Source organism: Gallus gallus, chromosome 2, assembly GCF_016699485.2.
Source record: "Gallus gallus isolate bGalGal1 chromosome 2, bGalGal1.mat.broiler.GRCg7b, whole genome shotgun sequence".
Classification (NCBI taxonomy): Eukaryota; Metazoa; Chordata; class Aves; order Galliformes; family Phasianidae; genus Gallus; species Gallus gallus.
Genome location: NC_052533.1, coordinates 44,016,815 through 44,042,504, shown reverse-complemented (window position 1 = coordinate 44,042,504; position 25,690 = coordinate 44,016,815). Strand labels below are relative to the sequence as shown.

Below are 25,690 nucleotides of genomic sequence, written 5' to 3'. Positions count from 1 at the left end.
ACAGAGTTCAAAGGGCTATAAGAGAAGTTGGTGAATTCTCTTGCTTGGAACTTGATAGGATGCTCACTGCTGTTCCGTGTTTTCTGACTGTCTTTTCATTTGCTCACCCCGCTGTAGCAGAGGCTACAGTTTATAGATTCACAGCACATATTAAAGGAACTTAATCCCACATGCAGTGACGTGTAAAAGTCTCAGACCAGATACAGTGATGGCTAAGGAACATGCTGTCATGGCAAAACATTATCTGAGTTGGGGTGGTCCCTGCAAGAGCTTGAGGTGAAGCCAACCTTCAGCCAGCCGTGCTTTTCACTGCTGAGGAATGGGAAAAGTTGGATCATCTTTGGACACATTCCTCGGGGCTATCCTAGTAATTAAGGAACAAGAGGTTATGATACCAGACATTTAATGCAAATTCCTTCTTATAGTAGTTGTTTTTGTATTTATTGGATGAGTCTTCATTTATGAAAAGTGAGTCTTAATCTTGCAACGTTCTGCTTTTGAAAGCCCAGTGGTATGCTGCCAGCAGACTCACCTACCAATCTGGCTGCTTTCTCTTGCAGAAGTGAAGGTGTTGCTGCTTTTCTCTATAAAAGTTAGGTCATGTTGTGTTAGTTCACACATCCTCCTGTGTATCTTAGAATATTTTACTGAGTGTGTGCTCCATTGCTACTCAGCCAAAGCTTGTAGTGCCACCTACTTGATACAGTAACAGATCCTCAGTGTAGGAGCTAAAAAAACAGTCTAGGCAGAGCGAGACAGTATTGCTAAGGATCCTTGCAGGTTTGTGGTGTGGGCTGGAAGCTTTGGATTGGATGGCTTTAAATTCAGCAGATGGCATTTACAGAAGCACTGAAAGTCAGGGTAAAGTAGTGGGACTGATCTAACCTGAGGCTCTGGGGAAGGTGGCAGGGCTGTTCAAAGGAGGAGCCGTGTGCTGCTACAGTGGCTGCTGCTCTGCACACCTCTCCTTTAGCATCATTACTTCAGGGTAGCCCAGTGCAAGCAAACAAACCTGGGTTCTCAAATTACCAACACAACTCTTCCTACTGATGTAGGTGTATTGCTATCAGTTCCTGGCAGTTGGCTGTCACATGAGCAAAAGTGACTCTCAGCAAAGTTAAATTCGGTGTAATTTATTTGAATCATCCCCATTTTATGTCATTTAGATAGCTGAAGAAAACCAAACTAAAAAACTGTCCACGTATTATGTCCACAGTAATCTCAAAGAACTGGTGGTAGTTAGAAATCAAGTGGTATCATCCTATCCAGGGGTGCTGGTGATAAATGTTGCCAGGACACTGCAACAGAGGAGTGTAATGACGGTTCCCAAACAATCAGCCAAGCACATTGTGCTCTTCTTTTCTTCATGAGCTTTTTTCAAACCTGCTGAAGTAGGAGTAGGAGTTACGACTAGACTATAACTGTGGAATTTGGGCCATAAAGTACCTGTCTGTCCTACAGAGCGTATAAGAAGCATCTTGTTTTATTTTGTACATATTAAGCTACTGGTTACTTAAAGTAAGAATCTGTTTTAAAAGCACATATAAACAGTTGCTTTTCCCTACTTGGAGATATTCAGAGGAATCTTGTGAGATACAAACCAGAGTTTGGAGCACATTCTCAAAGATCCTCAGTTGCATTTTTCTGAATGCCACATCACTGTAGTGTTTTAACACTTCTCAGATACTTGAATATAAAGGGTCTACCCTTAACTTTTTTTCCATTTCACAGCCACACAAAAAGGTTGAGGTTGGAAGGGACCTCTGGAGACCATCTGGTCGGACCTCCCCATTTTTAAATAAGTTAGAGGGAGAGCTTCACTCAATAAATTTGGTGTGAGTAAAAGTCTGACCAACGCAGCTAAGCTATTGTGAGAGTATGGGAACTGATGAATTTTGCCCTTTGATCCCATGGGGTTTGGTGCAGTGTTGCTCCTCAGCTCATACAGAAGCTGTGAGCTCAAGCTGGCTGTCTCTTCGTGTTTCTAGATGTGCTTGCTATTGCACTTGAGGAGCTTACGTGTTCAGAATTCCCAACAGACTGTGTCAGGCTTTGATTTGGCCTGGGTAGTGCTTTAGTTTTTTTCAGCTAGGTTTTTTTTCTCTCTGGGAGACAGCCGGTGACTGTGAGACACTGCTGTTCTTGCAAGACATCAAGAAGGCAAGACCTGCTGGGAGCGTCTCTGCTTTCCCTTTTAGGTGCTGTGTCAGGAGTGGGGCGGGAGGGTTTGCTTCTCAGTTGGCTCCTTATGCTTTTTCTGGTTGGGATGGACCTTCAGCTGCCCAGAGGAGATCTGAAGAACTTCAAAGTGAGGTATTACAGGATTACAGGACTGGTTCTTTTCTCTTTTTTTGCTTTGATACTAAGGTTGTGTAGATGTAGCCCTTAATTCCAAAAGGCACGATGAAAAGTGGATTATGGGAAGACTGTTATCATTCCTACAGCCTGGAAAACACGACTTGGGGAATGTTTTTCTTGTTTCTGGGACAGTAGGTGGAGCTGTTTATTACACGCTCAAAAACCTCCTCCTTGAAAAACGACGAACTCAAACATGAGGTTGAGAAGCAGTTTTCGTGTGCAGTGACTGAATGCCATGCCTTGGCATCTCTGAGATGCTAATTCCTAACAGTCTGTCTGTTTAGAAAGAAGGAACGGGTAAACTACTTCTGTACACTTCTGCAACCTCTTGAATGCAGCTCTGTCTGCTCAGACCTTACTGTACTTGCACTCATAATTTTCCATACTTACCAACTGAAGCAGTTCTGTCCTGATTTGACACGTGATTTCTCAGTTTCTCTGCCTTCTTATTGTGAGCTTACGCAGATCTTTATAATTCAGACTTCTACATTTCTAATTTGATTCACTTTGTTATCATATGAGAATTTCACGTCAGTTATGTCCCAAGGGGATAATTCTGTTATGGAGGATGCTCTGAGAGTTTACACATAGAACTCGCATCACTTGCACGTACCCCCAGCTCCATCCTTGTTTGGTGAGCTGCTGCCTATGCTGTGCATGTGCTGTACAGGCCTGCTGGAGCCCTGTAGCTGCTCTGCTTGTTTGGTTCTAACAGTGCTTTCCCAATCCGTTGTGGTGGTGAAGTCTTCTACAGCATTACAGTAAACTGTAACTGAATTTACATTGAAAACATCAACAATTAAATTAAAAACATTTAGGTTGCCTGCTTGCAAGATCAAGAAGAAAAGTAAACGTTACTGAACTAAGTCACAGAATATTAAGCAGTAATGTATATTCTTGCTATTTTCTTTTGCTAATGAGAGCCAGTAAAACAGTAATTGCAATATCTTTTGCCAGTTTGTGCTTAATGATAACCTTTGGTATAAATGAGCTTCTTATATATAACAGCCTTCTTTCCAGTGTTGGCAGGTGAGAAAATTCATGGAGTAAGCATATAATTTAATTTTCTGCAGTGGGTAACGTAGCAGAACATTACGGTACACAATCAAGAGCTCAAGCAAGGCATTGCTTACAGTCTCTGTTTTCTCGGTGTTCTGCAGGACCTCAGCAAATGAGGTTTATTGGTGAAATTATCAGGTTTACAGGTGAAATAATAAACAGCAGTGCATCATTTGCAGAACCCCTGGGTTCTTGCCTAGTTAATTGTATACTCAGTCAAACTATTCTTGGAAACCGGAGGCATCTGCTTTTGCAGAATTGTGTATCTATGGGCTGAAGTCAGGAATCAGAAGCTTGCAAAACAGCAGCAGAGGCTCAGCATCTCATTTTAAACAATCTGAAATTGCCTAATGACTTCTAAAGTGAATTACTCAGTAATGGAAAAATAGCAATGCATTGTTCATTATTGCTATTATTCATCTTATCATCAGTTCTGGAAGACTTCAGGATGTTCCACGAATACATGGTCGTATTTTATTCCAGTCATTTGACAGCTCCTGAGTAAGTCAGTGGTACTAGAATGCTTATTTTTGAAATACTTTTGTCATTTTATTAGAATGTGATTATTCCTTAAAAGAATTTCCTTCAGACATGTCACCTTTGATTTTGAAAATCTGAGTAAAACATTTGGATGCCGGCTCAGTAGTTCTTACTATTACGGGAAAAACAAATCTGGCTGCTTAATGGAGGAGACTTTAGAAAACTTGAGTAGTACCTGACCAATTCATTAGTATTTGCCTGACTTTGGGAAAAGAAAAAAGAAAAAAAAAAAAGCAGAAATGATATTTTGGAGATTTAGACTATCCCGGTCTCACACCAATTCAGATAGCAGTAATGATACTATCACTGTTAACGATTTCTTTGGTCATCAAAATGCGCAGGAAAATAGAGGAAGTAGCCTATTCCTGGAATGTCCTAACACCCAACCTATCTCAGATTGGATGTTAGGAAACAGTTCTCTAGAAAAGTGGTGAGGCAGTGGCACAGGCTGCCCAGGGAGGTACTGGAGTCGCAGTCCCTGGAGGTGTTCAAGAAATATGTAGATGTGGCACTGAGGGACATGAGTTTGGGGCATGATGGGTGTGGGTTGATGGTTGGACTAAATGATCTTAGAGGTCTTTTCCACCCTTCATGATTCTGTGATTCTATTTCAAAATGAATGTGAAGTTTCATTGTAGAATGACCTGTCATGACATTTTGATCACTTGTTTTGCAGTTTTATAATGAGTGACAGAATTTTCTAGTGTATTAGGAGACCTAAAGCACATCTTAATGGTGGGAGAGAATAATTTAAAAAAGTAAGTGAAATTTTGTGTGAAGATATCAGGAGGAGCAAGCTTTCTGGGGAGTCTTTGAGTCTGCTGTCTGAAGGGGAAGATGGAAAAGAAACAATCCAGGAGGACAGTCTGTTAAGCACTACAAAATAAATCTTTTGCATTGACTCTTCTTTGGGAGGGTTTCCATGTTGGTCTCTCACTCCTTGAGAATCTGCCTTAGCTGGAAGTGTCAAGAATAAGTTCTAGACTAAAGGATAAAAAGAACAGAGGTCAGTCTCCAGGACCAGATGGCAGAGACTAGGAAGTCTGGTTTTTATATTGAATGAATAGTGAAGTTAATGAAGAAAGTAGCCATTCTCTCACCAGGAGTGGTAGAGAGGATTTGACATGATTTTAGAGAGCTAAGGTACTTTTTGGAAATGTAGTAGAGCGATGAAGGCGCCAAGAAGCGTGTGAATTAGGGTGATCAAGCTGCTGTACCACACGTGTGATTTAAAAGTCTCTCAGCGAGTTCCCTCGCTGAAAGCTCAAGGAAACAAAGCTGCTGATCGCGGTGAGAGAATATATTTAATAGATGGGGAGGGGAGAAAAATAGAACAAAATGAAGCTAATGAAACTGTTCTGGCATATACTTGTTGGAAGAGCTCTTCCCGTCCTGTGTTACCTTGATAATTAACAGACAATTCAGTTACTGTGCAAACAAACAATGTTATTTTCCAAATTCCTGCTCTTATGAAATACCACCTTCCTGCATCCTTGTTCCTTGAATGTTCTTCACAACTAGTAGAGAAGCTAACTTGTGCTTGAGCCATTTTGCTTCCAAAGCTGTGGTCCTAATGTCTCTGCTGTAGCGGAAGAGAAGGTTGTCCTCACTCTTCTTAACGTTTGAAAGGAGCTTGTTCCACCAAGTATTAGTTGTTTTGATTCTGTGTTCTTAAACATCCTTTATCCTAAAAAAGAAATCATGTTTGTGTTCTTGATTTTAGGAACAGAAAACACAGCAAACGCACACCAGCCTTAAGGCAGTTACAAATGTTAATGAAAACAGCATGCATTAAGCAGTGTTGCATTTTAGTACAAGCCTTTATGCCTCAAGCTGAGCCTCTCCTGAAGGTTTTTTGGATCCATCTGGAGCCTTTTACTGATTTCAGTAAGGCTTTGCAAAGATGTAAAGTGCTTCTTACCCTGTCTGTATCTACTTGAAGAATTGGGGTGCAGCTTACGTGCTTCCTGTCATTGTTCTGCTTTTGGAAGGTAATTTCAGCCACTCCCAGAGACAGTTGAAGCATTCTTTTCCTGCTATTTTTCCCAAGTGTTCATAGCTGGTTTTGCTTGATAGAAGTTCACAGGCTCCATGACAGGATAACAAATTGGACTTTTTTTACAAGTACAGAACTATTTATTTAGGGTTACGCAGAGGCACAAAATGAAGCTTCCAAAGTTTCAAGTTTTAGAATAGTTCTGATGACCACATTTTCTTCTGTAGAAGCTTACATGAGCACAGGAAACGTTTGTCTTCAGCCTTGAGAGAGATGGTTTTCTTGGACATGTTCAGGTAACTTGAGCAAAAGTTGCTTGGACTTGGGATGAGGATGCTCACGGTTTAGCAGATAATCTTGTAATCACTTTCAGCAAAACATTTTGATGTGCAGTGAAATTTGACTGCAAGTAATGTATGGCGTTCATGTTCTGATGTACTACAAGGCGCAGTGTTCTCTGTATGTTATTGTTCTTTGGGAAGAGTATTTCAATGCTGTTGATAACGTACTAAAAAGTTGGTTTTAGATGTTGGTTATATTAGCTGTTAATTAGTAAAATGAGAAATAATTAGGGTTGGAAACACTTTACATTAAAATTAAAGCATGTTTTCAAATCTGTAATGGCATTATCTCTGGAAACAAATCAAATGAAAAGACATCCATTTTGTATGTTTCCTACAGCACTTTTCTCTTGTAGGGGTGATGCTGTCATCTCCATTTTATGAACAAAGAGCTCTAGGACTCCAACTAGTTGTATTATTAATGAACTGCCGACTTCTGTTTTGATTTTAATTAATCCATTCATGTTTATTAAAATATTTTAAAAAACCCACACACAGTAGGCTTAACATATGAACTCCAGGAGCCAGAGAAAGATTCTAGTCTTGACTCATTTCACTATTTGCTATGCCTAACTCCATAGGATTACTTTGATTTCTAAAAGTGTTAGGAAAAAAAAATCTCATAAGAAAAGATCAAGAAAAGGTCATGATGCTATCAGGAGGCTAGAAATGAAAAGTTTCTGTAGGTTACAAACTGCAGTTGAAATTATCAAATAGAAACAAATAATGAGTTTTCAGCTTTGGCTAGAGGCATGTGGGGCTTCATATTAAAGGACTTCTTTAGCTTATTTATCAGTGATTTGAAAATGGATGACAAGATGTTTAGAAGAAACAGAAGGATTTAGATTAGGTAAAATCAGAAGTGCCTGCAAGTATGTAGGTGAAACATTTATTTCAAGGTCTGACTGTGGATTGGGGATGGTTTTCTTTTCCCTCCTTCTTTGATCTTAAGTTGGGCAGTGCCACTTGGGTAGAGGAATTTGCACTGGTATGCTGTAATGAGTTTGAAAACTCATGGAGAATAGTTGGGTAGGAAGATGCCTAGGGAAAAACTCAACTCATGCACAAGTTTTGGAGAACGCAAGAATTGTGGTGGAAGATAACACCAGTGATAATTCCATTGTGCAAATTGGATGTACCTTCTTGCCAAAAACAGCCATTGCTTCTGATCAGAAAAGCAGTACACAAATAATTGAGAGCTTTTGTTAGAAGCTTTCGTGTTAAAAGAAACATGAAGAGGAGTAAAGAGTTTAACTTAGAAAACAGACAAGAGGATACAGTGAAAGTACAGATGCATAGAATCAAGTGATCTTGCAGTTATTTTTGATACCAATCAAGACATTATCAAATTTACACTAAATAAACCAATTATTTTTGCACAGTTAGACTGAGGAATTAATTTTTCAAATAATATTGATGTTCACATGTAACAGAATTTTAAACCAAACAAGCAAGCAATGAAATCCCACATTTACAGCTCCTTTAATGAATAACTCCATTATGGATTTTCAGGAGTTCCAATAACAGCGTTCACTCTTTGTGGAATGACGATATTTCTGCAGGCAGAGAAGCTAGAAATAAGCCTTGTATGTTCCAGTCACTCCTGCCTTTCTGGTCAGACATCTGTCTCAAGTGTTACTTGGACCATAATCCTTCTTGGCTGTTTTGGAATTTACTTTCCAAAGCCAAAGTCTATTATTCCACAGCTGTTAGAAGAGGAAGCAGTACAAAGAATAGTGATCAGAGTGAGCAAAAATGGATATATGTATAATCTTCAAAGTCTGCTACAGCACGGGATGCTGCCATGAGAAACTATTGTAGTGCTGATAGCAGGTTTGGATTATGTGCCTTTCAAAATAATAGGGTGGGTGAAATTTAATTCTGAGATTGAGTTTTTAAGTGAAGCCTTGGCGGAGAAGCTGTTGAGGTAAATTGCTAGCTGTTGTTTAAACAGTTCACCAAAAATAAGGAAAAACGATTTTTAGAATACTTACAAGTCTCTGCAGTTCAACAAATGCAAAAATCTTCATTCTGAGGGCCATTTAGACACCCCAGAGAATAGAGAAATTGATAGCATTGCTGAATAACAGCACAGAGAGCACAGTGTACAGTAAGTGGTCTGTCTGTCACCCACTTTAGAAGAATGCATTGGGGCTGGCATGGAAAAGATACGGTTTATCACAGAAGTACAGTAATTTATTTATTGTGTACAATAAATTGCTGTGCTAGGAGATCTGGCACCTTTGCAATATGATGATGAATTTTTTGATCTCTTGGCAGTTAACAATATCAAGTGCTCTGCAGCCAATAAAAAATAAGGCACTGATATACAGAAGACTGGTGGAAAGCCTTATGGGAGGCAGATGATTTTTAATTAACTCTGGTTGACAATTTTGCTGGAAAAAATAATTGGAAATCTGAAAAAGAAAAAAAAAATAGCTCTCAATTTGGAGAACCCAGAATTGAGTTCTGTTTGGGAAAAAAAATAATCTGTTTTTCTGCTGCTTAATGACTTGAAATTCATCTGGGTGTAAATATAACAGAGGCAGTACATTTTGAACAATAATTGAGTTAATGTGTGTTTTGCAAAGGTGAAATTTATTTGCAGGGGGCAGTGCTGTAATGAGACCCTCATGGTTCCTTTTCTATTAGCAACAGCTGAAAATATGAAGTGAAATGGGATTCATTGCTGCCTAGTTTGGCCTAACGTAAGGTGAGGTGGATTTTAGTTGGCACACATCTGCTCTGCTGTGAGCACCGAGCAATAAGGATGCTCGCAGAAGCGCATCAGTTGCCATGACGGCCCTTCTGAATGTGTCAGCACAGAGCCCCACATGAGGACCATTGCGTAGCCATTGCTGTTGAGCGTTGTGGAGTGAATTGCTGCATCAGGAAGAAAAACAGGAAGGGGAAATGGAGGGAAAAGGAGCAATAGCAAAGAGTCGTAATGGCATGGAATAATAGCTAAAGCCTTCATTACGCTTGCTTTGGAGAGTGCAGAGACAGTAGGGGGTTGTATGCTCTGGTCCTTAGGAAGGCATGCAGTTCACTGTTCTTTCAGAAAAATTCTTGTGACACCGATGAAGTTTTCCTCATGTCAGATCTTATAATAGATACATAATAGAGTGTATATACATATAGTGTGTGTATATGAATATTTAATACAGTGTGTGTATATATATATAGTGTATATATAATATACATGCACATATATTCCTAAATGCATGCACACACGTAGTTAGGTGCTGACCTGCAAACAGGCAGGGAGAGGAGGGAAAGCAACAGAAACTACTAGGCAGCTGTTAATCAAATAGAAATATTGAAGCTCTGATAAGAGTATCCCAGGTAAAATGTGGAATCCTAGATGGTGTCTTTTAGTATAAGTGCGTGTCCAGCCTAGGGAAAGAGATTCCTCTGTGTTAGAGGGTTATTTCTAACCTGATATGAAGGGAACTTAACATAACTGGAGCTTCTGAATTACATAATTTCTCTGAAAGATGGATGTTCAGTGGCTTGACAAAATAGTGCATGTGAGGATAACTAGTGTTGGGATGCCAGAGGCATCTCAGAAATACCCATCATGGTAATTAATCTGATCTCCTTTCATTTCTTCTAAAGTAGCAGATTCTCTTATGTTTGCCATTTCTGAGTTATCAAGTAGGTGAACTGTGGGCTCACGACTCACAGTTGGTCACTGGCTTTCACAGTGAAGTTTTGTGGCTTATGCTCAATGGCTTGAATTATGTCCTTTATTTACTGAAGGGCAAAGCCTCATCAGTCTTATGCAGGAGGATCATGCTCCTAATTAAATGTAGGTTTCTTTCTTTTTTTTCTATTCGTATTGAATTTTATTTTTTTAATAGCATAAACCAGGAAGTCAAAATCAGAGTCATTTGTGCTCTATTGAACAGATCATAAGATTTAGATGAAATACTTACATGCTCTCAGGGGTTCAGTTGGGTTTTTGGATGTTATAATTGGATACACACAAACATACAGGCGTGTAATGCATATTTTAAAGTGTTTATCCAATTTACGTAGCTTACTGCTTTCCTTACTGCATCTGTATGTCTTTGATCTTCTACAAACTTCCCTTTATGTTCTTCTGATTAAATAATAAATCTGGGGATTTTTGCCCTGGCATAAATAAATATTTTAGTATCAAGGATTTTGAAGAAGTTGGAGGCATTGAAGACTTTTGAAATGATCTTCAAGAAACTTCCCAGCTGTGCATAATAGAGCTCAAAGAAAATCAAGTTTATTTTGGTGCATTATTTTCTTTTGCCTGGATATTTGGAGTATGTGTTCACTTCAGGTGGAAAATAATGCGGATACTCTGGATAAAGTATAGTGTGTTGAACATAACTGATCTTAATGGCACGTGACAACAGCTGATATTTTAACTGCTTAACAGAAGCGGGTAGCAAAACTCTGTGCTTTTAGATCTCTCAGATTTGGGGTATGCAGAGAGAGAAAGACTAAAAAAAAAAAATAAGGGACCTGCTTTTCACGAAGAGCTGAGCCGTGATTTAAAAGCACTTCCTTCAAAGCATCTGTCATTCTACATCCCGTATCTAAGGAGCCAAAAATCTGGTCTTAACCATCCGGCTCAAATTCTGCACAGTGGATAGAAGGTACAATTCGATATCTGTGTATACAGTATACCTGTAAGTGTTCATACTGATGCACAGACCCTGCGATGAGCACATAATGAGGATTTGAACGAGAACATGTTATTTGAGTACTAATGAAGAAAGCATCACTGCCGTAAGAATTTAACACGTGTACTTTATTTGCTGAGCTTTTTATTTTAGACTTAAGCAAATTGAAAAATTTAGAGAATCATTTGGAAAAACTCATGCTGAACAGACACTGTGGATAACCAATCCTTAGAATGAGACTGGGTTTTTTGTTGCTTTGCTCTGCTTGCTTATGCCCTGGAGTTTAGCTGGGCGCTGTGTAGCCAATAAATCTCTGAAACCGCAGCTTGCTTTTACAGCATCACTGTAATTATTGAGTGCTATTTGAGCTTAGTCTGTTTATTTTCTACCTGATGACAGTCTGTCCCCTGTGAGCCTTCAAACCCATGCAGGAATGGTAATGGTGAGACGAATGGCCATCCCTTTCTTCTCTTTTGTAGTGTCCCTACTTAACCTGAGGCAGCAGAGTTTGTGTGCCACTTGCTTACAGCAGGCTGCCTCGAGGCACTCAGCTGCCCTACAATCTGTCTGCATCTGCCACGTCCTCCCTGGAGTCGTATTCAGCTTGCAAGGCATTTAGTGTCATCAAGCATACCGGTTTTCTGAGGATGGGCCCTGCAAGGTCCCCTTTGACAGTAACAGTGGCATGGTGACCTGTGATAGAGGCAGAGCCAAAGTGGGTGCAATGCCCGCTGGCGTTGTAGGTTTCTCTTTTCTTAGCATTCGTGGGGCACGCAGTGGAGATCACCAATCTATTCCTTGAATTTTTCACCAAGCAACTCTAGCTGAAGAACTGCGCTTGCCTCATTGCTTGAGCCACTGTAATTATTTCCTCAATATCTCTTAACTGTAAAAAGCAGCATCCTTGCTGGAAGTGACGTGTTCTGCAACATGCTTAGTTTTTCTCTGCAGTGTTCCATAGCTCACGGTGTTTAGTCTCTAACTCAGGGATCTGACTTTGTCCTCTGTTAGCTGACTTGGCTGCAGTTGGGAAGGGGATGCAGCATCATGGTGCTCAACACAGACAAGTCAGCCAACTGCTTTTCCTGCTTCAAGTTTCTAGGCAGTGCTTAATTTCCAATGTGTGATCATGTTGCTCAAGTAACCACGGGTTATGTCTACATGCAAGACAGATGTAGAAGCAACTGTAAAATAAGTGTGTCCTAATAGGGCTTGACAAAACCACGTTTCATTCCACTGCTTACATTACACAGCGTCAAGTAAAATAGAGTTCAGCCTCAGTTGTTTCAATCTCTGTGAGCTTTGGTTTGTGTGACTGTAGGAGAAAGACCAGCTTGTAAAGACTCAATTTCACATCTTGTGGAAAATAAGGCTCACTTCTCAGTTTCAGTGTTCTTGATTAGAGTTAGAATTCCTAGTGGATATTTCTGGGTATGAAAGCTTCTGGACATACAATTTTATTGTTGTTAGAGGAAGAAGAACTTTGAATATGGCCAAAGTTAATCCTGTTTTACTCCTTACTTGCTTTTGTTTTCATATTGCTATTACAGCAGCATTGGTCCCTTGTTGCTTCTCCTCAACTATATTATTTTAACTCCAGTCATCTTAGCATCTCTTGGTTTGCCATCCATATGCTACACCAGAACTGGTGATATCAAGATTCACTGATAAAGGTTAGGTATCAAACGTATATCCTTCTCCCTTGAGCATTATACAGTGTATTCTGAGTGCCCTGGCATTGCACAGCGTTCTGTTGTTAAGCATACTAGTACCTCTACAATTGAGCTTTGTTTTCTTTTGTTATATAACTGTACCTATTCCTACATGCGTAGGACATACCATAAAGCTATTTCATTTCCTTTCTGCATTTAGTGGTGCTGAATCATGAGGGCACTCCGTTTGAATTCCTAGAAAGCCTTTCCATCAGGCATCTGGCTTCCTTGGTCTCACTCGGCAGATAAACAAGACTGAGGACCATGAATAGTTTATTATTGAAAGCTTTCTGTGCCCTTTGTGGAGTTCTGAGGTTCAGGAGATGCCTTCTGCAACAACAGTGTAAAGGAAGACAGAAAGAAGTTGGGAAGCTCTGAAAACTGCAGAAATGTGGGAGGTGGGATTGCAGCAAGATTGGTGGAGAACTTCCTTTGCAGAAGTTTAGGTACTGGAGTTGATAATATGATAAACACTTCCCATGCCAAAATACGTACCCTTAAGGTCTGCGCTAGTATGTCGGGAAGGCTGGAGATGGATTCAGCTCTTTAAGTGGGCTGGGAAGCTTAAGTGTCTATTTGAAGCGCTGTAAATACTTGTCCTCAGATTGTTGGTGGCACTGTTCAGAGAATGAAGTGAACTAAAATCACAGGAATCTGTTAAGCTTCAGTGATCCAGAGTTGAAGTTTCTGCACATTCCAGCTTGTGTCTTATAGCTCAAAAATATTACATATTGTTAGTCTTCTGTTTTATTTGTGCAGTTGTTTTTCTCGGTGAAAATAACTGATTGTGAGTCAAGATTTTTAGGGGATTTTTCCATTTTGCTGCAAGTACTGCAATACTTTCTTTTTGTGTGTTTGATTTATATGTATTGCGGTAGTAGCTGGATTTTGCACCCTTGTCCTACAGTGATGTTTTGAAAAATGTCTAAGAGTGAAGTACAGAATTGAGTAAAATACTGTGCAGCCCCATAGGCAAAAACCATCATCTTGATGTCTGCTGTTTGCCTGTGGTTTTCTTACTCTTGGCAGAACATAAGTGGCTGCTGGTTTGCCCACAACTGACACTTGAATGCATCCTTCTTTAGCCCCAGCCAGAGGGATAACTACTTGACTTTTGCTTCTCCTGGCCTCAGTTTGACACTCCGTCACCTTTTCTGAGCCTACTTGGACTCAAACCTTTTCTAGCATGTTTGTGCTACAGCCAGAAAATACATAAGCCTGCTGTGAAAGTGTGGCACTGTAAAAGTAAACAAACACAAACCAAGAGTTGTGATTGCTTTGACAGATGGAGGAGAAAGGGAAGGGAAGAAAATGTAAAGCATTTGTAGGGCAGGAGGCAATAGTATTTATTCTGTGCTGACACTGTAAAGGAGCATTGAAATAGCAGCCATGTATGCATCCAGCATGGAACCAATGGTAAGTGCTTACATGTTTTTAGGACAGTTTTGAAGGAGATCTCTGCTTGCTTTTGCATTACCCTGCAGAAATCAAGCTGGTCACTCGTTAGCCTTTTCACATACTTGCAACTAAATATATAAAACCGAGCTGAATGAGCCAATTATTAAGAGTAAATACCTATTTTGTCAGCCCTGAATTCTACTAATTAAATTAATAAGAACAATGTTATTATTATGGTTCCCATTGGTAGAGCTTCCTGCACTCGGAGTTTAATTTAAATGCACTTCCTTATTTGTTATAAATCAGCAGATATTTCAGTTACGGAGACATTCCCCTGTGACCATTTAATTCTGTGAGTTTTGCAGTCCTGCGTTTATGGAGATGCCAGTGCTTTTGTACTCAGGTTATTTTTTGAAATATTAGTGTTTCATACTGCTAATATTTTTTTTTTCTATTTTGAGAATAAATGTTTATTTTTGAGAAGGAATTTTTGCTTTTAACCCCTTTTTCCCTTTAGGTGTGTTTACCACTGCAAATCACTGTCATCTATGACACCCCGATACAGCTTGAACTCTGTGCAAAATAGGAATATTTAACTCAGGGAATCAGAGCACCTTCCCTGAAGCAAACCTACTGAACCAAGTGCTGTGTCTGGTTCAGCCAACCGATCTGCTCTTGGTGTGCTGAGTTCTCTGCTCCTTCTGACATAGCCAGAAGGACTGTGCAGAGCGAGGGAACCATGTCTGGGTCTGACTGTTCTGTGAGCTCCGTATAAGTGAGATCTCTTCCATCTGTTGCTTATGGAGGGAGAAAGACACATGGGGAAGGGAAGAAAGGTGTCAGAGATCTGAATGGCAGGATCCACAGAAGAACTGAATAATAGTATTGGTAACTCCTTTTTACTAAAGGAGTCAGTGTCAGAGCGAAACTTGGCAAAGCGCATCATTTTAAAAGCACTGAAAAACCACCTGTCTTTTTCCAAATATTCAACATCTAATCATCTTACTGAACGTATTTGTCCTTCTCCTGTGGGAAAGGCCACAGGGTACAGCCTTCTGTATTTTGGGGATAGCACATTCTCTAAAGGAGGGATGAGGTATGAAGAGTACTAAGTAGAAGACAGTCCCAGCCTTTGCAAGAGTTACTGAACAATGTGTTGTTTTTTTTCTATATGAGTACGCACCCATTCACACACACATAGAATAAAGCTCATGCCTGCAGCTTTAAGCTGCGAAATAAAGATCGTTAATTCCTAAATAAATTCCAGACTATTAGCATTTCTTATTATTTGTGGTAGCTCACTGATTTCCGTTCATTTCATTGCTCAGTAACCCTTTAGATGTTAAAATATTAGTATGCTGTTAAATTTGCAGAGACATTCCTATAATAAAGAGCTTCTGGATTAAGTTAGGAGATATTATGAGATATCTGAAATGTCGTAGTGGGGCTAGATGGAGACTGGGTCTTTGGTAAATACTCCCGTTACTATAGCAATAGCATATGCTAACACATTTCAAAGGACTGCCTGAGGTATGTGTTTGAATGGGGAGGTGCTGTCAATATTTTCCTGCCCCTCTGCCCAGATTTGTCAGTTTTGTCATAAGGAACAGGCTGTTGCTTCTAGAAGGTGTTAATATTGCTGTAAAACATGGTGGGGTAACATAGGTTAAATACGAAATGCATTCTCTGGGAACAGATTCTTTTGTCTGCCAAAGTACTGTCTTGAGTACAATAGAGGTATATAGTAAATTTAAGCTTGTGTGTCTCTGTCTTCAAAAAAATAAAACCCACACTGATGCTGCAACCATTTCTATACTTAAGAAGATCATTATTTATAGGCTTAAATTTACTAAAAAATAAAACTATTTCAATTACATATTCTAAGTAGAATATCTTAAAGCAGTGTTTGCTATGCATGAAGAGCACGGGCAGCATGAAGAGAAGCTAGAGTAGGGAAGTGAGCTTATGGAGCTATGCATGTACAGCCCTATTGAAAGTACTCAGCTAAGTGATGCGGCCAGCAAGCAATTTGCACTGAGACCAGTTCATGGGGGCCTCTTGCTTTGATGCTTTCCCTTTCCCTTCTGCATTCTTCTTGTTACCCTTCAGGGCTTTCGTGGCTGTTGGAGAAAATGGAAATATACCTCTTGGAGTTTGGCGTGGGTTTGCCAGTGTTGCACTGCGTGCTTTCCAATGCTTTTGACCTACTGGGGCTCTGGGATGGCAGCTGCGGTTGGTACAGGCAGATGGGACCACCAGCCTCACCAGGTAGAAGCCCCCACGTGTGAAGCAGTGCTCATCTCCACGTGCAGATTGAGATGGATGTCTTTGTGTTGTGTTCTAGCAATACATGTGTAGTCCTCTCCTATAGAGATCTGCCATGCTCTACAGCCTGCTTCCATAGCAAGCCCTGCTATGTGTGCTTTATTCTGCTGCGTGTTCTTTGGGAAAGTTCAAGGCAAATTCCCTTTGGTTTCACATAAATACGGAAGTGAATAATAGTAACTCGCTGACAACACTGATTTTGTGTAGATGTTTGTAGGTCTGTGTTGCCAGAGTCCCACCAGGAAGAGGGAACGATGACTCACAGTGAACACTCAGAGTTTCTCAGGGGCAGCACATGTGTTGCTCTCCCACTGTACGCTAGCTGGGCTGCGAGTTGTGTTTGATAAGGTCAAGCTGGACGATGCTGTGTAAGGAGCCCAGGAAGAAGAAATGTTGAATGGAGTCTTCTTAAGGGTGATCGTTTAAGTTGATGCAGGCATAAATCTATATGACTGTCACTAAGAGACTTACGGGTGCCACCAGCCTGCAAAAAAGGTATTACACAAATATGATGGAGAAGAATGCATGTTTTAATAGTATTTTCACTTAATTCTTTTTGTTCTGTTTACAGTGAACAATGCCTTGATCTTAAGAATGCTTGTCTGTATTCATTGTTCTGGTACAACCAAAAGGGATAGATAAGGTTCCTAGCCTCAGATGGCCTTCTGCTGCAAGTGAGGGCCTGCTGGGGCAAACATGGGAGTCCCCGGTAAGAGTGGCAGTACAACGTGTGACAAATGGCAGGAGGAGTGCAGACAAATGTATTCTACTTGTTTAGCGCTTTCATTTCCTCTACTGATCATGAATACACGATTAAATACTTGGAGGAGGAGGAAGTTGGTCAATGTGATGAGAACTTCAGTTTTTGTCCCTTTAAACAACGTGTACCTTTAACTCTTACTTTTTTTCCCCCTGCTCCATTAAAAGGACAAAGAAGTCAGGACTGGGTAGGTGACAAAATGCATTACCTTGAGCTATGAAATGGTAAATAGAGACAGTGACTGATGCAGAAAAAGATGCATTTTAGAGGCGTTTAGAACTACACTTTGACTGCTGAATATGTTGGAAGGGAAGGGAGGGAAGGAATTAGAGAGAGGTAGTAAAGCTCTAATGAGGTTTCACCAGGTTGTTAGGGTGTTTGATGGAGTAGTACATTGTTGAGTTACATTTTTGTACTCTTAACAGGAAGGTGTCTCAAAATACTAAAACAAACATTAACAAGGCTATAGATTTTGTAGACAGGTCTGGGCAATATGGCATAGACACATAAAATTATAGAGTAGATGAAAAGTGGCTGTATGTGTAGGCTCAGGCAGTGGTGGTCAGTGCCTGACTGGTTAGCAGCATTGCGTCTCGGGGAGTGATAACGTAGTAGGGCTAATTTGGCTTAATGCCTCCATTCGTGTTCTGGGCTGTGAGATGCACCCACCTTCTCCAGGTCCACAAACAGCACTGAGTTGGGTGGAGGAAAAATCCATTGATTTTTCCAGTTGCTCTCTGGATCTCTGCTAAGTTTAACATTCACAGTGCTCAGTGGTAAGCATCAGTACAGATATAATAATGCCCAGGATTTGCCTTGGAGGTCCTGAACCTGTCCCCAAATACCAGTGAAGCATCTCATTTCAGAACACCCTTCCTGTCTGCAAAGTAGCCTCTAACCGAGCTAGGAAGGTGGAAGAGAAAGAAAAATTAGGTCTTAGAAGTAAAGTGTTAAAACCCAGATATATTTCCACGTATTCCATGTGGCATTATTAGAACAGGAGGGCAAAGAGATCCATACAGCATTGATTCTTGGAAAAGATCATTTCAGCTTTCATGTAGAGATCTCTGATGTTGTCAGAGCTTCCCAGAATATCTGCTCTGTAGCTTCAGACTTGCTTCTCCCTACCTGCTCCCCTTGCATCCGGAGGATTTCAAAGCCTATCGGTTAAGTGTTGTACAGAGTCTGTCCTCCTGTGAGAGCCAATGTGGCAAAAGAAAATGGGGTTAAATGCAATCTTTTGACAATATAAAGGTTTATAGAGTGAGAGAAAGGAATTTAAAATAATACCTGTGTACTGTTTATTTCATTTAACTACACTCTGGCATGTCAGTCATTTCCATTTAGTGACAGACACTGATTGACAGCACTTGTGTCAGCAACAGAAAGGGAAACCTCACTTAAGCACCCCTAGCACAGTGTATACTGATTACTAGTGCACAATCCATCATCACCTGAAGCAGCATCACCAAGGCATAGAATTGCTAACAGATTAGGGGAGAGCCTGGTACAAGAAGGAGGGCATTGGTATGGGGCAAGTGAGCCATATCTGATCAGGTGCAAAGCCTGGTTTAAAATAAAAAAAGCACTCAAGTAGGTTTTTATTCTTGTCTATCGCTTAACCTTAACTAAATATAAGTTATCCCAAGCTCCTAAATACATTGTTATCCAGTGAGACCTCTGATGGCATTAAAGTTGCATGCCAGTCGGCTCACCTTTCATCAACCTGCTCCTGTTAGGACTCCCTTCATGGTGTTAACACCATTGGTAGCCATGTGGTGAGTGCTCCTGATGTAGGTTTTCATAGCTAGCGTGCTGTCAGTCAATATTAAGAATTGCTATTGATTTTAGAACACTACTACATCAGTTCTGGATGCTTTTAAAATTCTTGTCTGTTGGGCCCATTCCCTCATGTACTCTGCATGTGGATGCTGCTTCCACTTTTTCCAGTGTGAACATCACTGACCTTGCTGTATTCATTCACACTTTACAACCACTTAATGAGAGAAAAGTTGGCCCAGCTCCTCTACCCACTAGTATTCAGTCTGAACGTACAGTAGTCACTGGATCTTCACATCAGTTTTTAATGGCAGCAGGCTGTCACTGTAGGCCTTTTGAGCTAAGTGGCAAAGGCAAGACTTGGACAACAGTTTTATGGAGTTTAATGGGACATCATCATCAGTTAATACATAGCACCATCTTGCTCCTACTTCAGAAGAGAAAGAGGACAAGAAAAGTGAGAAGGTAAGTTTTAAGATAGGAATACCCAAAATTTCATAGAAACGAGTAGCTGAAGGAGAAAGAGGAACCTGAAGAGATATTAGTGAGATGGTGGGTAAAAGAATGCAGCTCCAGTTGGAATAATTTGACTGTGAAATATTCATCATACAACAGGTATGACTGCAAGATACAACTAGTCTTCTGATAACAATTCATGAGCCTCTTAATGCTTGAATGCTGAGGTGGTGCCCCCCTCACTCCCAAAGACTAGTTGTTTCTAGTTTAGAGGGATTTTTAAGATTATTTTTTCCTTTCTTTCTATCCCTGTTTCTGGTGCACTCCTACTACCTAATCCTCCCTGCAGCTCTGCTGCTGCTGCTGGATCGATATCCGTTTGCAGATGAAAGGGCTGTGTTCTTCCATGGGTTCCCAACTGCAAGGATAGCATTTGCACATGTAGTAACATGGTTTTTTGACAGCACCAGCAGCGTGTAGAATACTGATATGGAGTGTTAAATACACCACGAGGCACAACTGTGACTTGTGTAGATAGATGCCTAGAAAAAAGCCACTTTTTAGGATAATGAATTAATTTGGCATTTACTTCAGAGGCACAGTGCTGTCACTTACTTGGCATTGCATTCACCTGGATATCCACTTCTAGGGAGAAAAAACAAAAATCAGGGCTTATACAAATAGCAGTGACTTTTTTAACCTGTTTCTCAAGCATATCCTACATTTCCTTCCAGCTTATTTTAAACCCCACAGCATTATCTTACTGTGGTGACTTGGCAAGGTGTGTATAGCTGTTAATTTGGAACTTGCAGCTCCACCTGCCTGAGCCCTTGAGCAGTAAACACAGCCACACCTCACCGGAGGGCACGCAGGAATCCTTACAGGATTTCAGATTCTCTTACTGGAATACAGAGTAATTGCAGCTGTGGAGCTGTGTGAATATTGAACTGTGGCTCAGAGAAGCAACAAATGCTCTTCTATGAATATTAGCTGTAAATTTGTTGCCTGCAAGGATAAAACACTGGAGAGGACTATACGGTCACTAATGAAAGATGCTGTAGAAGTGTTCTTTCAATATACAGGGAGTTTCTTTGGAGCACATGATTTCATTATTGCCACTGTGTGTTTTACGATTACAGCATTTGTACAGCAGACACCATTCACAAACCAGCAAAGCAAAGTATCATACTTAAAAGTGTGGTGGAAATAAACACGTGGTGGTTGAAGAGGGAAAGAAGACTACTGACCCTCAGCGTATAATAGCAAAATCTAGATCCAAAGCAGTATGCTAAAAAGTTCTCCTCACCTGACTTTCTGTGAGATTACATGCCAGAAGTAGTCCATTACCCAAAACATTGACTGAAATACTCATAAATTCGGTATTTGTTATGCAGATTAATTTGTACAGGCCTTTGGAAAATCTGAATACACATCTGTGTATTTTGGGACTTACAATTCAAAGCCGTGTTCTTTGACAGAATTAGTCTTGGTGACAGATGCGTTGCGTGTCATTCTTCAGTTCTTATGTATTCAAAGGCAACGGGTGAAACACAGCCACTTGAAATAGAAAATGAAATCCAATCCTAGATTCATTCACACAGCAGGAGTTCTCATCTCCGCAGATTCTTATTGCCGCATTGTACATAACCGTAATAGCTGCGTTTCCGGTTGTGACTTGAGTGATGGGGATCAATCCTGTCATTTGTGGTTCCTACTCTTCCATCTTCTTCCCCAGAGGGATTTTTTGTTTTGCATTGCCTTATTTGTGTGCGTATTTTACATACCCATTAACTGCATTCCCTCCCTGAGTATGCAGAGGGAAATAGGTACATGGGAGTGCACACGTATTCACTCTCTTTGCTTAATCTCTTCTCTTTTTCTGTGTTTTGTTGAGGAAAATGATGTTGCTTGGGTTGGAAAGGTGAAAGCTTGCCATGTAGATCCTGACCTGCCTCTTAGATAAATTTCTCTCCTGTATGGGTGACTTCCATCCTCCTGTAAGTAAATGAGAGGATCAGTGTCGCTGACTGCAGCCTTTTCACCTCTTTCCTTGGACAATTGTTGTGACCCTCTTTCTTTCATCAAGTCGTTTGAACATCCTGAAGGGAAAGACTGAGGCTTTCAAAAGTGTACCTCAGGTACCTTGAACTTCACCTTGCCCCTCCTGAATTTCAACGCCACAGACTTTCAGTTTATTGAGGTTGAAGCTCACATTTATCTTGCTGAATTCATGTGCAAGTGAGTTTAAGTATTGCTAGAAGTAAACCAGACCCTACTGTTCCCTTTGACCATATAACTTAGATCAAAGCAGGCAGATCCAGTTACCTGCCAGTGTTTACTTCATAGAATCATACAATGGTTTGGGTTGGAAGAGAACTTTAGGATCACCTAGTTTCAACCTCTCTGCTATAGGGAGGGACACCTCCCTCTACACGAGGTTGCTCAAAGCCCCATCCAGCCTGGCCTTGAATGATTCCATGGAGGGGGCATCCACAACCTCTCTGGGCAAAGAGAAGAGTGTGAAGAGTAGTCGTTTGACTTCAATGACAAGCCCTTTTGACTGTCCTTTTAGCTGCTGGACTCCTAATATAAACTAGAATACCCTTTGAGAGAGGTAATATATGAGGGGCTTCATTTGTTAGAACCATTACATGGATGAGCATCGCTTTCTTTTTTGTACTGCCTGGTTTCTTGTGGAACTGAGGCTTTTTCTTTCATGCTTTTTTGCTGCCTTCCTCCCCAGCCCTATCCTATTGACTTTTTGCGTCCATTGGCCAATTTTATTCCTGTTTAACAGTGAGGCAGATGCCTTAATGGTATTAAGGTTCTACCCCTGTAATTAATGTTGGCAGCTGGATAGAGGAGAAAGATGTAATTAATGCCTGTGCTGATGAAAAGGCTGCAGTGTGTGCTCAGCTTTTTTTAGGTATCAGGCTTTATTAGCTCTGTTGTGAACAAAACTGCCTGGTTTTATACTTTGCAAGCATCATTGTAGTGTTTTAGTAGGTGCCTTTGCTTCTGTGGTTTATCCTGCTATATGTGTAAGAGCCCTAGGGAGGGCTCAAAACGCCACTGAGTGTGCGGGGTAGCACTACCCCATATCAAAGAGTTGCTCATTCTGGGAGATAAGTAGAGCCATGGGAGGACAAAAATCTCTTCTCACTGTTCCTTCTGACTTCAACTTCTCAGGTCTGATTGTCCCATATAACCTGCAGGATAATTCTGTCCTCTTACACGAGGAAAAGCCAGTTTGACCTACATAATTCAGACTTTTCCTCTCACATGTGATAATCTCTTATATTTTTCACTTTTAATCATGCTAAAAAACATGCAGAAATAAGAAAAGTTTGCCATCTGAACAAAAGTCATAAAGATTATTTGGTTGAAACTCTGAGTATTATTTATTTGATTTCCAGCAGGTGGTCTAAGATGGCCAGGCCTTCGTGTTGGGAACAAACAACAGAAAAATACATTGGTTTTGAAGCTTTAAATTTATAAAAGAATCATAAAATCACAGAACGGCCTGGGTTGAAAAGGACCACAATGATCATCGAGTTTCAATCCCCCTGCTATGTGCAGGGTCGCCAACCACCAGACCAGGTTGCCCAGAGCCGCATCCAGCCTGGCCTTGAATGCCTCCAGGGATGGGGCATCCACAACTTCCTTGGGCAACATGTTCCAGTGCGTCACCACCCTCTGGGTGAAAAGTTTTGTATTGAGAAAATACTTAAGTATGATGTATGCTCAAGTTCAGAAATTACATGCTTTAGAACACTACCTTAATTGCCTTTTAGACTTGAAGTTTGGAATAGACCTGTCAGACTTTCATAAAATAAGCTCTTTGTATTTGAGTTATGAACCTAAGGCAGAAATGGCAAATGAGAAGATGTATAGCCCAGTCCCGTGAGTCTTTTTAGCATTCTGGTCTTGGCTCTTAAAGGCATTTACGGATGATCTTGGTTGAGTTTCTGAATAAGTACTCAGTAAGAGTATTCTTTTTCCTCCAAAGCAGCTATTTAAGCTATTTGTTAATTTAAATGCAAGTCTCCATGTCATGACTGTGTTCCTGCAACTTGGTCTGTCTCTTGTGGTACCTTTAGGTTCGGGGTTTTTGTTTAGACTTTCATGTTACTTCAGTCTTATAAGTGTTTCTAATCAGCATTTGGAAATAGTAAATTAGCTACCACTAACTATGAGAAACAGAAAGAATGAATATATGTATATATACACTGTTGTTCGAGGCTTTTTCTACCATGATTTTCATTAACGCTGCCTTTTTTTCCCCTCTTAATGTAGAGACCAGCTGCGGGTGCCAATAACTGTCTATTGCACAACTGTTTGTTCTGACTGTTATTTATTATTCATATCGTGGAATAGATTGCCTAATTTGTAGTAAATAAATAAATAAAAGCACTGTAAAATGGAAGATAACAAATTAATGAATAGCGCACATAAAGTCTATCTTCTTCATAAATGAGCTCTTCTGTTGGAATACAGGCAACTCAAGGGATTGGCAAATGTTTTCACAAACATTGTGGTTGGCATAGTGTAGGTCCTAGCATAGAAAAACACTCAAATCTCTCTTAAAAGAAGTATGTGATTAACTTCCTTGACTGAACGATTACAAATAATGAGGTAGATCAAAGCAAACCTAGCACTTTCTGTTGTCAAAACTATTGATCAGCAGCATTTTTTATTACTGCACACCAAGTCCTTTGACTGTCATGGACTGATTTGTGATTCACAAAGTGCTCCGAAAGCAGCCATGTATTCTCAGGTGCCACTAGGCCTTTGTACAGCTGCAGTATGTGGAGCAGTAGCCTGGCTTTGCACAGGGTTCTGCTGCTGGAGCTGAGTGGATGAAGATGGTTTGCTCTGAGTCACAGCTCAGAGTTTGTGTGGGTCAGAGAATATAGGAGCTCTTGCTTTGCAGTTCTGGCTTTAAAATGTGCATTTTTGACATTTAATTTACACCTGCACAAGTTATAACATGAGGATAAGGGAAGAGGAGAAAGGCCAAGATTAATGCTTTTGTTCCTTTTTGTTGTTGTTTCAGTGAAATGAAGCAGAAGTTGGATGAAGAGGGTAACAAGTGCAGCATCCTTTCCAAGCAGCAGAAGTTCAACGAGCACTGCTGTATTCGCTGCTGTTCACCTTTCACGTTTCTTATCAACAGCAAGAGACAGTGCCAAGACTGCAAGTACAACATCTGCAAGAGCTGCAGCTCTTACCAGAAGAAGGAGAAGGCTTGGATTTGCAGTGTCTGCCAGCAGGCAAGGTAGGAGACCTGGTGTTCAACAAGCTATGGAAAGCAGCTGTGGCCTGAGCCACACTTTCCCTGTGTCTGTTGTAAGCAGTTAAATCTGTCGGGATGGGACGTGAAGTACCTGTTTATGGAGTGATTAATTTGTCCCTGAGATGTGATGTGCCTGTTTTTCTAGGGGTTAATTTGTTCTGAGAATGTTTGGCTACCTGTTGCATTTCCCAGGCTTGTTTCTGTGGACTGATGAATCAGCACACACTAATTAGACACAGCTTGTACAGGGCTGTGATCTTAAATGTCTAAGTGACTAATGTAACCTGAGAGCAGTTAATTGTTTTTCAACAAATCACTGATAGACGGGGAGGGAAAGGAAAAGTATTGGTGACCAGATCATCCAGCTGTGAATGTGTTTTGGGGTGCTTTTCCTACTGCTGGCTTGTTGGAAGAGATGCTTTGAGCTCGCTTTGGCAAATAAAAGTACAAAACAGCAGGGCAACTTGTTATAATTCTTAATGTTTGTTAAGAAAATGCTACCAGGCTTGTGTTTGCAGGTGGTGTCAGTGATTTGCTTTTTCACCCTTTTGAGGCTAACATAGCCAACACATTTAAAGTCAGTATCACGAAACCAAAGCTAATCCAAGCAAACATATAACAGCAACAGAGGGACTGCTCCCTGGAGCATGACTGTGATAGTCACAGAGTCATAGAATCACAGAATATCCTGATCTGGAGAGGATCCAGAGGGATCGTTGAGTCCTTGCTGATATTGCAGCACAGGTACCAAAAAGAGCTTCAGCTGCAGTGACATAACACTGACTCCAAAATTCTACTCGGCCGGGGTAGATGAAATAGCTTGATTCCTCACAGTTTAATTTTGAACGTTGGTGACTAAAATAACTGAGCAAATGTGACAGAGATGGCTGGAGAACAGAGAATAGAGGCAAGAGTCGAGTCACTTTCCAGAGCTATACAATATTCTTGTGTTTACCAAGGACTCCCACTTGCTTCTCATCATCACCTACTTGAATGTTAAGCTTTCACA

At 40.6% G+C, this 25,690-nt stretch overlaps 1 protein-coding gene across 4 annotated transcripts in view; it reads left to right on the top strand.

Moving 5' to 3' along the window:
- Positions 1 to 25,690, top strand: part of MOBP (myelin-associated oligodendrocyte basic protein) — a 206,098-nt gene that overhangs the window by 72,168 nt on the left and 108,240 nt on the right. For all 4 annotated transcript variants that reach the window (XM_040696044.1, XM_015281726.3, XM_015281727.3 and 1 more), the window contains exon 3: positions 24,442 to 24,663. In XM_040696044.1, coding sequence (XP_040551978.1) covers positions 24,442 to 24,663 — 222 coding nt within the window. The remainder of the gene's footprint in view (positions 1 to 24,441; positions 24,664 to 25,690) is intronic.